At 45.0% G+C, this 15448-nt stretch overlaps 1 protein-coding gene across 1 annotated transcript in view; it reads left to right on the top strand.

Annotated features, from left to right (window-relative positions):
* Window positions 1–15448, top strand: part of LOC126473736 (uncharacterized) — a 418605-nt gene that overhangs the window by 14989 nt on the left and 388168 nt on the right. The window contains exons 5-6 of the mRNA XM_050100984.1: window positions 732–789; window positions 841–945. Of these exons, the coding sequence (XP_049956941.1) occupies window positions 732–789; window positions 841–945 (163 nt within the window). The remainder of the gene's footprint in view (window positions 1–731; window positions 790–840; window positions 946–15448) is intronic.

Here is a 15448-nt window from a genome sequence, read left to right as displayed (position 1 = left end):
GTGTCGACAGATACTAGACACATTGTGTTCAGCGAAGTGCAAAAATCTAATTTGCGAGTTGAGTTTCACAGAGACATGAATCGTGTTTCTCTGTGCATTTCTACAACAGAGGAACACGGAGATAAGAATGGATATATCCGAAATATCCATAAGTAACAGCAAAGTATACTTGCGATTTTTTTTTCACGCAACAAAACTACGTACGTAGATACAGTGGTGAGTTAATTGGTCAGCCCAACTCAGAGTATTATTTAGTAGCAGACGACGTACTGCTAGTGTGAAACAATGTAAAGAGGGTCCTGCAGAGCTAATAGCGTAGAAAATAAGGTAATAACCGTAACAGACCAATAAACTGTTTTCGGTCTGGACCGGTTTCAACAGTTAGTACTTATAAAGTATATGCACTTTACAGAAGCTGAGGTGCTGAAACTTGTTTGAGCATTTGCAAACAGCGACTGTTTCCATAACAAAATGGTTCAAATGGCTGTGAGCACTATGAGACTTAACTCCTGTGGTCATCAGTCCCCTAGAACTTAGAACGGCGAACCTGCGACCGTAGCGGTCGCGCGGTTCCGGACTGTAGCGCCTAGAACCGATCGGCCACTCCGGCCGGCGTTTCCATAACAGATAGGTTCTGAATTCCAATAACTGTCGGAAGGGTTGGCTTCCCCACTGATCAGTTTGTACGGCTGATGCGGCTGGTGGTGTGACAAGGCCTGTCGGTTGCGCAGGCGCCGGCTGGGCAGCGTGTCGCCGAAGCCGCGGCCCCCGGCGCCGCCCCCCGCCGCCCCCGCGGCCGGGTCCCGCGTGCTGCCCTGCCCCTCGCTGTGCGGCGCCGCCTCCGCCGCCACGTGCGCCCCCGACGCCGCCGCCACTGCCACCTGGAGCGTCGAAGACGTCGCTGCCTTCGTCGGCTCCATCGACCTGTGCGCCGAATACGCGCAGGTAAGTCGCCAGCGGCTACCGTGTTTAACTTCCGCACTAGGGGGACATAAGCCGGAACATTTTACACGGGTCTGCTTGGTACAAACGAGGGTACCACTGTCGCAATGGAGCGTATTAACGTCATCCTTAGGAATAACCAGGTGCTCTAAATGAGTAGGGACTGTGTCGCAGAAGCAAAGAAAAAAGCATAACACGTTTAAAAGAACACAAAATCTCCTAGACGGGACTGCCAGTTACTGTAATGTTTGTGGAGTCACAGAACGGAGTTGGATTAATTCCAATGCGGTAAACGAGCATCGCACAACTTCCGTGATTGAATCTCATGTGGCATAGAGGGTCTCCCACCTAACTTTACCACCTTAAAATATTTCTGAAACCAAACAAAATGTAAGAAATGCAATTTACCATGGATGCAGCTGTGTCAGGGGGTCACACAGTGGGCAAGTATACAAGTACACATTCTGTAAACGTAAATAATCTCACTTTCAACTTTTGTCAAATAGGACATGTATTTATTCTATGGAAATGGAGACTAGAGGCACAGATAGTGATGGCAGACTTAGTTTCACTTCTCTAAACTTCATACCATTTGGAGTACTTAGATTTTAAGTAATGGAGACCGTCCAACAGTTTCTGCCGTAATACTGTGATATCGTAACGCGGGTTGCCTGCTGTAGCCAGAAACTGTGGCGCCTTCTTTCGAAATCTTCCTATTTCAGAAGGTACGAGGTTTACAACAATGAAAATAAGTGTGCCATCACCAGCTGTGCCTACAGTTTTCAATCTTGTAAAAAAAGAAAAAAAAAATTTTCCATGTCATTTAAAAAAATTAACTTTGTATTGAAAGTGGCGTTCGTTTGCATTTATGGATTGTGTATTGTTGCCCACTGTGTGAGCCCTTGAGGTAGTGCATCCCTGGCCAATTGCATTTTTCACGTTTTGTTTAGTTTCGAAAACATATGAGGTGGCAAAGTTAGGATATCTCTAGTGGATATCAGCCTGTGGGCAGACGAACATCATGAAACCGGGTTCTACGTGGACTAACAGGCTGAAAACAGATATAACACCTTCACCTGAATAATTGAGATACGTTCCAGTCCTCTTGCCGTTGTTGGAAGCCTTTCTGTATGGCCAGACGTTACAATACTGAAGGCGAAAGTTTGAAGGGGAGCTAAGTCCGGATTTTGTGGTATCTTCAGCAAGATCTACACTGGCGTCTAAGGACGAAGGCAATTTCCACTTGAAGTGTCATTGCTAAGTAACAAATCTCGATGAAATCTGGACGTGTTACAGTACAGTACAGAAGGTACCCCAAAGAAATACGCGAGGAGACGAACAGAAATGATAGTAAAAAGAACACAATAATTACGCCGAATTCGTCGCGATTTGCGATGGTCCTCTGAACATTACGAAAGGAAGCAGGTGGTTTAATAGAGTGTGTGATCACCACAGACGACAATGGATGCTGTGCACACACCTGGCCCCATAGCTGGTAATGAATTCTTGTGGTAAGACGTTTCAGTCCTCCACCAACTGGTGACAACTCCTGGCTGGTCGTTTGAGCATGTGGCAGTTCTGCAGTAAGTTTCCCCAACATATTCCGCATGCTCTCGACGGGATTTGAGTCGGGGAAACGGGCGGGCCAATCCATTCGCCCGATATCCTCTTGTTCCAAGATGTTGAGGTCAGTACGCTCAGGCAGCAATACACCTTCCTACATCATAACATCTGAACCATCCAAACGATCAATAATACTCCTGGGTGTATTACTTGTTCCCATCTCTCGCTATATGAGGGTACATCCAGCACCGTCGAACTTTATCGTTTTGGTAGTCTAGACGTTATGGTGTGGTTAGGCATAATGCTGTGCATGGCCGTACTGGCCTACAAATCGTTGAACACGGTACAATCATTGGTCAAATTTATAATGACAGTGTACTCCTTTCCATGTACATCTTTTCAGAGTTGCATTCGGCCCTGACTCCATTTTTATGGATGACAGAGCCCGACCGCATCGATCAGAGCAGGTGCATGAGCTCTTGGGACTAATAGATATTCGACGAATGGACTTGCTGCCCTGCCCGTTCCCCCGTCTCTAGCACGTGTGGGATGTGCTGTGTGCACCAACGACCATCCAACGATAGTCAACTTCTCTGATGGAGGAATGGAGCGCCATAGCACAAGCACTCACCAACCCTGCGGACAGCATGGGAGCGCGCCACAGCACAGCCATTCATGGTAATCATACATCCTATTAAGTACCATGCGCCACCTCTTGTAATGTCCGAAGGTCCACCACAAATCGCGGTTACATCAGAGAAGTTGTCTTTCAATAGAAGTCTCATTTCTGCTCGTCCCATTGCGTATTTCTTTCTGTTACGTACTGTACTACACCGTAGCAGTAGTTTTCATGTATGGTCCAAGTTTGATCGAGCTATGTTACTTTGCTGTGAACATGCAAAAGTTACTTTCGCTCTCAGGTGATGCACACCAGCGTACTTCAGGCAGCTGCAAGTAGTATTGAGGTTCCAGAATGAAATTTTCACTCTGCAGCGGAGTGTGCGCTGATGTGAAACTTCCCGGAAGAAGGACATGCTCGCGAAAGGCAAAGGTCCCGAGTTCGAACCCCGTCCGGCACATAGTTTTAATCTGCCAGGAAGTTTCATATCAGCGCACACGCCGCACTATGTTTTCGAACTTTTTCAGACTGTTGCATCCTTGAGCCGCCGGTTCGCGATGTACGCTTCCCGGTTACAGAGGTCAAGGTAGACACTTTATTAATAATTATGGTACAGAGTAATATCACCAGTTTAGAGTTACATTTTCTCCAAGTGCACCAAGTCCCTTCATCCATAAATGTATTTTTTCATCATTAGTAACTTTTCTACATGAGCTGGTATACAATCTAAATGGCATATTACTATAAACATAACTAGGTCTACTTTGCGTCTTCGGGTCGATACCACAATGCCAGGTCTTGTAGGCGATAACATCTCGGTCGGCGAAAGAGTCATGTCCAGGAAGAGAGGCGTTTTCGCAACGAACGATTTCCAGTGTAAACCAACCACTACCAGAAGTTCCAGCAGCGACGTCCAGACTAAAATTAACACTTCACCCACGAAAGAATATAGGTCCATTCAGTATAACAGCTTGCGCTGTTCCATTTCCTCCCAGTTCATTCTCGAGGCTAATAATGTGTTTGTAGACAGGCATGCGGTGGCGTCGGAAACATACCCCAAGCTGTGGCTAAGCCATGTCTTCGCAATATCCTTGCTTCCAGGAATACTAGTTCGCAAGGTTCGCAGCAGAGCTTCTGTGAAGTTTGGAAGGTAGGAGACGAGGAACTGACGGAATTAAAGCTGTGAGAACGGGTCGTGAGTCGTGCTTGGGTAGCTCAGTCGGTAGAGGACTTGCCCGCGAAGGACGAAAGTCCCGAGTTCGAGTCTTCGTCTGGCACACGGTTTTAATCTCCCGCTTTTCATCATCCAAGTGTGTTCTTCCATCCAATTACAGCCGCAAGTGTTTGCTTCGAGTTAATTCTCTCGTGCATCCTGTAATTTCCATTTTATTACTTTTGTACATTGATACTTCTGACTGTTTTAAAAAAAAAAAGCAACGACGCCGATAAGAGAGATAGGCTGCTACGTCGAGCCACGTGCCTGATGGTTGCTACCCGAGTTAATCCGAGGGAACAGCCTCCAATCGGATAAATTGATCTCTGTGGCGCGGAAGCGACTACAGGTCCAGCCGCAGGTGGAGGCAGGCAGCAGATGTGTCCGCCACCGCCGGCACGCCGTGGTCGTTTTGCGGCGGCCGGGCATCGCGGTAACTCGATGATGGCCGCTCGTCACATTACCGAGTATTACCGCCTCCGCCTCCACCTCCGCCGTGTTTGCCGTGCCTCGCCGTCGCCGCGAACGCCAGCCGGCCCCCGCCGTAATGGAATGTTTGCCGGCTTGTTAGCGCATCACGTGGCGGCGCCTTTTCTGAACCCCCCCCCCCCACCCCCCACCGGTCGACTCCCCTCCCCCCCTCTACCTCTCTTCTGGTCGTGGATTCAGCTAAATCTTGTCTCGCCCGCCACTCGCTTCCTTTTACAGTGTCGCCGTGCACGGAGCAGTTTTCTCGCTCGCCTGCTGCCAAAGCCCTCTTCCGTGTCGCTACCATTTACGTGACAGTCACTGGTTAATACCTTCGCATTCCTCCGTCGCTCAGCATGAAAGCCTCCAATTCCTCTTCTGAACTAAATCGACCATATAACTAATACGACTCCAGTGAAAATGCCCAGAAAATGTTCCCCCTTTCACACAAAATTTTGACTCAAGAATGTTCACGAGGGCTAGTCCAAAAGTAAGGAATGATCGGTCGCGAAATCGAAATCACATCGAAAAACCGATCAAGCTGTGATCCGATCTGTTGGACAGTGTCTCTAGTATGTCTGTACACATATTCACGTCGCTGTTCTCAGTTCTGAGCGTGCAAAGATGCCTAGAAAATGGTGTCTCCCGCCAAGTATGGGTGCCTGCTGAGAGATTTCGCCTGATTTCATGCAACCCCACATAACGTAACTGCCACGCATTTCCTTTGTCGTGACAGTTCTCGGCCGCATACTGCAGGGGTAATGAGGACGCCCCCGCAGCTTTTTCGAGCATAAGTGTTTGATCACCCACAACACAGCCCGGGTCCGCAGCTCGTGGTCTCGCGGTCGCGTTCTCGCTTCCCGAGCACGGGGTCCCAGGTTCGCTTCCCGGCGGCGTCAGGGATTTACACCTGCCACGAGATGACTGGGTGTTTGTGTTATCCTCATCATTTCATCATCATTCTTGAAAGTGGCTGAGACACGGTTGGGAATTTGTGCGGGCGCTGATAACCGCGCAGTTGAGCGCCCTGCAAACCAATCATCATCATCATCGTCATCGTCATCGTCAATATCATCGTCATCATCATCGTCATCATCATCGTCATCATCATCGTCATCATCATCGTCATCGTCGTCATCATCGTCATCGTCATCGTCGTCATCATCGTCATCGTCATCGTCGTCATCATCGTCATCGTCATCGTCGTCATCATCGTCATCGTCGTCATCATCGTCATCGTCGTCATCATCGTCATCGTCATCATCGTCATCATCATCGTCATCATCATCGTCATCATCATCAATGCAGCCCGGCCTTGCCTCCCTCTGATTTTCGTCTCTTCTCAAATTAACCGCTGGCTACGGAGACAGCATTTTGGCACAGACAACGAACTACAGTCTAGTGTAGAAAATTGTCGCAAAGCACAGAAGGCTGCCTTCTGTGACGAGGGTATTGGAAAGCTGGTACAATGATACGACAGATGTCTAAGTCGGAGCTGAGACTATGTAGAGAAGTAGCTGAAAGGTGTAGCTTACTGTTGCAAGTAAAACAGTTTTGATTTTCACTGTGGTTTCCATTTCTCCGCCGATTGTTCCTTAATTTCCGAATAGCGATTTTCCTTATGTAACCACAAATAGGCAACCCCACTTAAGGAGTGTCGAAGAGGTAGCCTCTCCTCAGGCGCTAGAGCTGCCGGGAGGCACCAGCCCGCTGAATGGATGTCATAATCTCTGCTCAACAAACGTGCGTGGGTGGTGACGAGGCTGTTCTAGGAGATCTTAGAAGGGCCCTTTGCCGTTTTATTCACATACGTGTCATTTTTGCTCTTCTCAGTAATAACGCCATAGCAGAAGAAAGAGAAGGGCTGAAAAACCATACAGACACACTTTGCTGCTTCCAGTCACATTCAGATCCACCCTACACACCACAGCAAAAACTGCGCTCGCACTACACTCCAAAGGTTTCAGATCACGTTCAATTTGGTTGCAGCGCCATGGCAGATATGATACGCGAGTTGGGATGGAAGTCATTAAAGCAAAGACGTTTTTCGTCGCGGCGAGATCTATTTACGAAATTTCAGTCACCAACTTTCTCTTCCGAATGCAAAAATATTTTGTTGAGCCCAACCTACATAGGTAGGAATGATCATCAAAAAAAAAAATAAGAGAAATCAGAGCTCGAACAGAAAGGTTTAGGTGTTCGTTTTTCCCGCGCACTGTTCGGGAGTGGAATGATAGAAAGTATGATTGTGGTTCGATGAACCCTCTGCCAAGCACTTAAATGTGAATTGCAGAGTAATGATGTAGATGTAGATGTCCTCAGAGCTCCGTTGAATCGTCATGGGGCTGCCAGCAGTGTCGAACGTTGTCAAGAATGTTGTTCGCTGCAGTGCGAATTGTCGTTTCCGACCGCTAAATGTGCAGAAATCAACACCCCCAAGGGAAGCCTTTTCTTGTCGAAACCGAGCGATTTTGTGTCCCAAATGTTTCCCTCGGTAACCCGTAACAAAACCGCGTGATTTCAAGGCTGTGTGTGGTGGTTCTGATCTCCATCTTAGAGGCGTCAAAAAAGAAGGGGTAAAATGTGGGTAAGAGGGGAAGTGACGACATTCCCATCATGTGAGACGATCGCGATGTATTGGGCAGCACTGTCGTGAAATTTGCTGCCAATGTGACATCCTTAACATACATCCACCTCACATGAAAAGAGCTGTGGCCTTATCTTCGCATGTGTCGACACCGTACTGTCTGAAGGGTCGCGGAGCCCGCGAATGACGTCACAGGGCGCTACGCTTTTGCACTATTACAGGGGAAGGTTGTAGGCATCTTTGGGCCAAATTTACAACTTATGCATCGCTGTGGTAAACAGTTAAAGGTCTCGAACAAGTTAAGTTACGCAAGTTTGCTTTTGCACAGTGTGGGGATACTTTCGCTAGGCGGTCAAAAGCTGTGGCATGCCTTAGTAGACGATAACCCGAGTATAGAGTGCCTTTGCACATCGGCAGTGACATCAACTAGCGTAAACATAAATTATCTTACAGACATTATTAACTGAATGACTTTCAAGCTATCTCTCATAAGTATCTGAGAGCTGACTTTCTTTATGTGTAATGGTGCTCCTTTATATAGGGACGTTAAAACGAGGAAGAAATGTCTGAGAATGTACGTTAAACACGCATTCTGTGGAAGTGGCTTGTGGACTGCAAGAAAAGCAGAAGATGAAAGATAGATTGGTAGCGTTTGAGACGTGATGTTATAAGAGATATTCAAAATTAGGTTAACTGATAGGATAAGGAAATAGGAGGTTCCCCAAGAATCGCAGAGGAAATGATCGTGTGGAAAACACTGACTAGAAGAATAAACAGAATGATAGGAGATGCGTTAAGACGTCAGAGAATAACTCACATGGTACCAGAGGGAACTGTAAAGGGTAAAAACTGTAGGGAAAAATTGAGGATATAGGGCTTGCTGCTCTGATATAGCGAAGTTGTCAATGATTGGATCGACCTTCTGAAACCACCTACATACACTGCGATGAAGGTTAGGGCCCCATATATCACACCTGCAGCCATTCTCTCTGATGGGCCCTTGTTTACGCGTAATCAACCAAAAAATATTGTGGCCTGGCAAGCAACACTGGTTTTCGAAATTGCGCTGCAGTGTAGCGGTTATTTAACTGGTACGCCGAAGGTTATAGTTGCGTCGTGTACTATCTCCTGGTTTAATCTTTGTCTAAAAGCCGGCCGCGGTGGCTGTGCGGTTCTAGGCGCTCCAGTCCGGAGCCGCGCTGCTGCTACGGTCGCAGGTTCGAATCCTGCTTCGGGCATGGGTGTGTGTGATGTCCTTAGGTTAGTTAGGTTTAAGTAGTTCTAAGTTCTAGGGGACTGATGACCACAGCAGTTGAGTCCCATAGTGCTCAGAGCTATTTTTTTGTCTAAAAGACTATGATAATTATTTTTATTTAATTGACTGTTGAAATGTGTATATGTTTAAATCTTTCTTGCGATAACAACCAAAAAAGTACTTAATGTAACGAATAATAATTTTTTACGTCCATTACAAATCCAATATAAAGAAATTATTACAACTTTTGTTTTCTGTTCGATAGATCGGTAGTTTAAATCGTTTATATATTACGAGACACAAATGAAAATATTTAAAATTTATATTGAAACATTCTTGATAGCAATAAAACATTTATTAAAAACGGTATTCAGTTTCTGTCAAATAGCGACGATCTTCAGACTATATGGGCCACCTGCCATCATGGTGCATTACTCCATTTAGATCTCTGTTTTATTCTCCATAAAACTGCTATTAAAAATAATTAAAGACACATGGACAGAGATTTCAAATAACGGAAAGAATAAAAGGAAGAAAAAAGATACCAAATAAAAAAGTTAATGCGATGTTTAAAAGGATGTGGCAAAGGATTAAAATAAAGATTATCTTTAAAACAATGAACGGAATAAAAATAACAATTCCAGTTATTTAGATACAGATTATTAAAAGTTGATGGCATCCGACGGAACTCGAACCCACATCATACCACCTAACTTATCCACTAGGGTACGACACCATTTCCAAAAGCAATCTTATTTTCTTCGCAGCTCTAATGCAGCACAAGAAATCCTGTTTCGTCGCTTTTTTGCCAACTAGGGCTGCCCAGGGAGAATGTCTGCAGGATGTGATATCTGGGAGCTGCTCTACACCCTAGCATATAGTTGGTTTCAAAAAGTCAATCTCACCTTGGGGAAGGCACGCTGGGAGAAGAAGTAGTTGGCACTCGAGCGGAGTAAAAACGGTCAGAAGACTTACGACAAAAAGCAAAGAAACTGGAGGAGGGTACCACAGTACCGCCTTATTGTTAATGAGATCTTTAACACAGAAACGTTACGTGAGACACGACAAGCTGCAATAAACACACATGCCCCATTTCTGTATCCTTCTGTGGATCAGCTTAGTATGCTGAGCACAACAGTAACCTTCCATGTTCCTTTCGGTATCTGTTTTACTCCGTATCCCATCTCCACTTCCAAGACAATGTACTGTAAATACACTTAAAAATCTACGTAGCCTCTTATTTTAATTTTGTGACCTTACTGTCAGGGTTCTGTCTAATGTGTCTGAGAGTTAAGAAGTTGCTTGGTGCAATATAAAAAGCTTTCGCCAGTTCCACAAGTCGCTTATAGTCTACCTCTTCAGCGGAATGAAATTGTTATAAGGCAACTTCGAATTGAATACTGCCCAACAGAATATGGATTCCTACTGTGGCGCAAGGATTAGCTTTGCACTGCAATTGCAACACACTGAAATTACCAGAATGAGATTTTCACTCCGCAGCGGAGTGTGCGCTGACATGAAACTTCCTGGCAGATTAAAACTGTGTGCCCGACCGAGACTCGAACTCGGGACCTTTGCCTTTCGCGGGCAAGTGCTCTACCAACTGAGCTACCCAAGCACGACTCACGCCCGGTACTCACAGCTTTACTTCTGCCAGTACCTCGTCTCCTACCTTCCAAACTTTACAGAAGCTCTCCTGCGAACCTTGCAGAACTAGCACTCCTGAATGAAAGGTTCGCAGGAGAGCTTCTGTAAAGTTTGGAAGGTAGGAGACGAGGTACTGGCAGAAGTAAAGATGTGAGTACCGGGCGTGAGTCGTGCTTCGGTAGCTCAGTTGGTAGAGCACTTGCCCGCGAAGGACAAAGGTCCCGAGTTCGAGTATCGGTCGGGCACACAGTTTTAATCTGCCAGGAAGTTCCACACTGAAATTAGTTTACCAAAACACCGTGCTGTGGTGAAACCTTTCGCCAGAGTATTTCTCTTTCATTTCATTTCCGCATGAGAAGTCTATTGCACTAATTCTTAGAAACGGATCATGAACTCTGGAGAAAATATATTCTTATTTTGCTGGATCCACTTTGCAGTAAACCACCACCCTACACGATTTTCGCAGTCCGTCTCTTACGTCAATCTTCAGGTATTTTTAACATGATCTGTAAGACATTGAGTACCAAGATGTCACAATGAAAACTCTGTCTGACAAAATGCATGTAAACAAAATACAGGTCACTATCGATATGCAAAATGACAAATTTATACAAACAGATCTGATCTCCCGTCATTGTTAACCGATAACGATATGGATATAACGAAAGTTTCAAACTGTCTGTAATGCTTCCGCCACCTCGTTAAGGTTTCAGTAGGTACTCAAGAGCAGATGCCTTTTTTCTGAATCTTTATGACTTTGAGTATTAATCCGATTGGCTTCATTTTTATGAGGAATTATTTTAGAGAGACAATTAAACAAGTGTTATATGTGATTGTGTGAGAGAATGAGAGTGGAAAAGATGGCTTTAAAAAGGCTTTATATTTTTTCCACTTAAAATCTTAAAATATATAGTCAAATTCGTACATATAACATCATTTGAATAAGAACGCTTGCAACGACACTGTTTAGCACACGTATCACCAAAATCAGCACCACCAATTTCGTTTCACGTGACCTAGAATCCGCTGATTTTGCATCGTGATGATATACAGGGTGTCCCAGCTATCTTGTCCACCCAAAATATCTCTGGAACAATAACAGCTATTGGAAAACGACTTTCCCGGTATCAATGTAGGACTGGGCCCCATGAATGTACATATTTGGAAACATTCTAAAACGAAAGCACATGTGTTTTTTAACACAAACTTATGTTTTTTTTTTAAATGGACCTCCTATATTTTTTCTTCAGCAATCCATAGCATGACAAAGCACATACACAATGGCGTTGATTGCATCGCAATATTCCCATTACATCCCGAGATATTGAGACGCGAAGTTGACGCTTGAAACACCCGACATGCGCTGCTAGCGCACGTCCTGAGGCTCAGGCGTGAACCCCATGCTGCCCGTAATCGCGATATGACTGACATGCGTAACCACACTTCCATACTTATCAAGAGGTCCGAAACGAATAATACAGTCTGCTGCCATCCTGCATTAACGTCGTACATTCCAGCAGGTATTTATCCCATAGGCTAGCGGTGATGCGGTTCTGTAACATATCTGTGTACCGCAACATTAGTCACAAAGTTAACTTCGCTTATCGTTAATCCGTTACTAAAAACGTAATGCCGTTCAACGTTAAAACTACTTTACTGTAGATCTAGCGCAAGTAACAGTTAATCATTCACTCGTAATAGTAAAATTCATGTTGATGGTTTTAGTGAAACGAGCAAGTGGACTAAAAGTTTTACCGTTGTTTCGGACCTCTTGATAAGTATGGAAGTGTGATTACGCATGTCAATCACATAGCGATTACGGGCAGCATGGGGTTCACGCCTGAGCCTCAGGACGTGCGCTAGCAGCGCATGTCGGGTGTTTCAAGCGTCAACTTCGCGTCTCAATATCTCGGGATGTAATGGGAATATTGCGATGCAATCAACGCCATTGTGTATGTGCTTTGTCATGCTATGGATTGCTGAAGAAAAAATATAGGAGGTCCATTTAAAAAAAACATAAGTTTGTGTTAAAAAACACATGTGCTTTCGTTTTAGAATGTTTCCAAATATGTACATTCATGGGCCCCAGCCCTACATTGATACCGGTGAAAGTCGTTTTCCAATAGCTGTTATTGTTCCAGAGATATTTTGGGTGGACAAGATAGCTGGGACAACCTGTAGCTTGCTGCAGCATTTTACGAAAACGTTCTCCACTATATATTTTGGGGTTCTTTATGTTTACGTTACGAAATACCAAACAAAATAAATGCCCAGACAAAATTTTGAAGGAAGAATGTTTTTGAAATGTTTGCCGCGCGGGGTGGCCGCGCGGTTTGAGGCGGCCTGTCACGGATTGCGCGCCCCCTCCCGCCGGAGGTTCGAGTCCTTCCTCGGGCATGGGTGTGTGTTTTGTTCTTAGCGTAAGTTAGTTAAAGTAATGTGTAAGTCTAGGGACCAATGACCTCAGCAGTTTGGTCTCGTAGGAATTCACACACGCATTTTGAAATATTTGTTTTATAATGGCTACTTTTCAAGCCTCTGCCATCACACGAACTGACTACGACGTGTGCAGGAGATGGAAGAAGAGTTTACTCTTGAAGATTGTGGCGAATTTTGTGGTGCTCATGACGATGAAACATTTGCTACTAAAACAAGCTCAAAAAAGCTTGTAACAGATTTGTTACTACTCACATGTTGCAGATACGAGAAGAAAGTGCAAAGTATTTTACGAATTTCCAGCACGCTAGGATATTTTAGGGCCATAACTTGTAATACTATTTCAATATGAATAACAGCCATAGTTGTAAACAGCCCTTTTTATTACTTGGTGATGACTGGTTTCGTGTTTCTATTCATAACCCTTTCTCAAATCTCCCATCTGGTCGGAATAAATATTGCTCCACATAGCAAAACTGACGACAATCTTTATCCAGAGGAGTTCAATGCAAGTGATCATGAAACCGGATACAAGTTGTTTTCCATTGTATCCGGTTTAATGAACGCTTGCACGACACTTCTTTGGATAACGATTGTAATGGTTTTTGCTGTGTGGAGTAATGTTTATTCTGCTTGGATCGACGATCTGAGAATGGGTTATGAATAAAAACCCAAACTAGTCATAATCAAGTAATAAAAAGATATATTTTGAAAAATAGATTCAGAATATTGCGTCATCTGAAACTAGCGGTTAGGCTCTAGGAAAAGCCGCAATGATAAATCAGAACACTTGAGTAGCTTAATTTAGTCTAGCGAGCCGAATGTTATTTCCACGATAGTTGATCGAACAAGGACGAGTAGTTATGAATTCTTCTTTTTCTTGTGGCTTTGCCCCGCATCGGCGCAGGGTCGGCTTTGTTATTTACGGATATGACGTGGTTCATTTAAGGGGTGGCCTGATGTGCTTCCTATAGCCATCTGGGTCGCAATGGTGTACCCCGACTGACTGCTTGTCATTCACATGAAAGTGGGTGAAAGTTTTCTAAATGTTTGCGAATCATAACCGAGGCGAGATTTGGATTCCAGCCCGGTATTCACCGAGTGAGATGTGGGAAACCGCCTAAAAGCCAGTCTGCTCAGCACGACGACCCTCGTCGTCAGTACGGCAGGCGGAACCGATACGCGGCCGGAGCACCTCCCCGTCCCGGAAGTGACCCTGTAACACGCAAGGCTATCCTGACGGGTAAGGCGAAGTATTTATGACCGCCATGAATATTTTTTCGGAAGAAGTTGGGCTCAAACTCCAGTCCAGACACTTCCCTAAAGCACTTTGAGAACAACGGGACGGGTCCCTCCGTATGACGCCCCCAGCTCTAATCACCACGACATCCTTGAAAATAGGAACTTTTATTCCTGCTAACGACTAGAATGCCGTAAGCACGGCAGGATTTTCACATTCATCTTCTTTGGACTAGAAGGGAAACTTCCTACTCCTGATGATAAATTCTCCAGTGATTACCACCCGAGATGGAAAACGTGTAATGACATGTGATGCATTGACCTCTTCCGGCGGAACGTGTTGGTTTAGGTCCTCGAGTTGCACCGCTAGCGGTGGCTTGTTTACTCTTGTTGGTGCGCTGACGAGCTATTAACGCTAATGCGTCTGGCAGAAGTCGGCTACGTGAGAGGCAGAGTGTGCTTTCCGTACTTTTCCTCGTCCGCTGTCGGCCACACACGTGCATCCCCATCTGTCAAGTAGCTCCGTTGACGAACGCTTTCTCTAACGACAATATATATATTTTTTAAAGCGTCTAATCTTTGCGAAATCCATTGCAAGGAAGGCGCGGATGTCTGCATGAATACTGACATATGCCAGGTATCTCTTCTAAGAGCCGTGTACGGTATTTCTGGAGACATTTGTAATTTAGTTTTTGCAATGTGCAGCCGTAGTCATCTCGAACAAATACGGCTCATCATATCGTCCATGCTACACTCAGTGTCAACGGAAAGCATCGGTTTGTTTCCCGTTAGAAACAAAATCTACAGGCTGTAAATTCAGCTAAATACCTAGGAATTACAATTACGAAATTTAGTGAAGAGCTCTCAAGAGCTGCTGCCAGATGGTATTTTATGTAGCACTACAGGACTGGAGAACGAAAAGTACCCTCTACAAAAACAGAGCCTCAGGAAACAGGTATCTTGTGAAAGACTGCTTGCTCTGGTCATCCACGAAATCAGAAAAATGTTCCTTGACATCTATAAGTCATGTGATTCGGTTCCACACTATCGTTATTAATTTATTTAGCGTTTGTGTTAGAGAATTACATTTACAAGTACACACATTTAAGTTGATATAAGATAAAATATGAACCTTTGCAGTCAGATACATCTCTCAGGGATAATGGGTGTAAGTGCTGATCTGTGTGTGAAATCTTATGGGACTTAAATGCTAAGATCATCAGTCCCTAAGCTTACACACTACATAACCTAAATTATCGTAAGGACAACACACACACACACACACACACACACACACACACACACACACACACACACACACACACACACACACACACACACACGCCCGAGGGAGGACTCGAACCTCCTCCGGGACCAGCCGCACAGTCCATGACTGCAACCCCTTAGACCGCTCGGCTAATCCTGTGCGGCTAAGTGCTGATCTCTTTACTGGTGATTGAGAAGAGTGTATTTAACATC

The sequence above is a fragment of the Schistocerca serialis genome, chromosome 4, assembly GCF_023864345.2.
Source record: "Schistocerca serialis cubense isolate TAMUIC-IGC-003099 chromosome 4, iqSchSeri2.2, whole genome shotgun sequence".
NCBI classification, from domain to species: domain Eukaryota; kingdom Metazoa; phylum Arthropoda; class Insecta; order Orthoptera; family Acrididae; genus Schistocerca; species Schistocerca serialis.
Note: the sequence above shows the minus strand (reverse complement) of the source record. Positions and strands in the feature narration are given on the sequence as shown.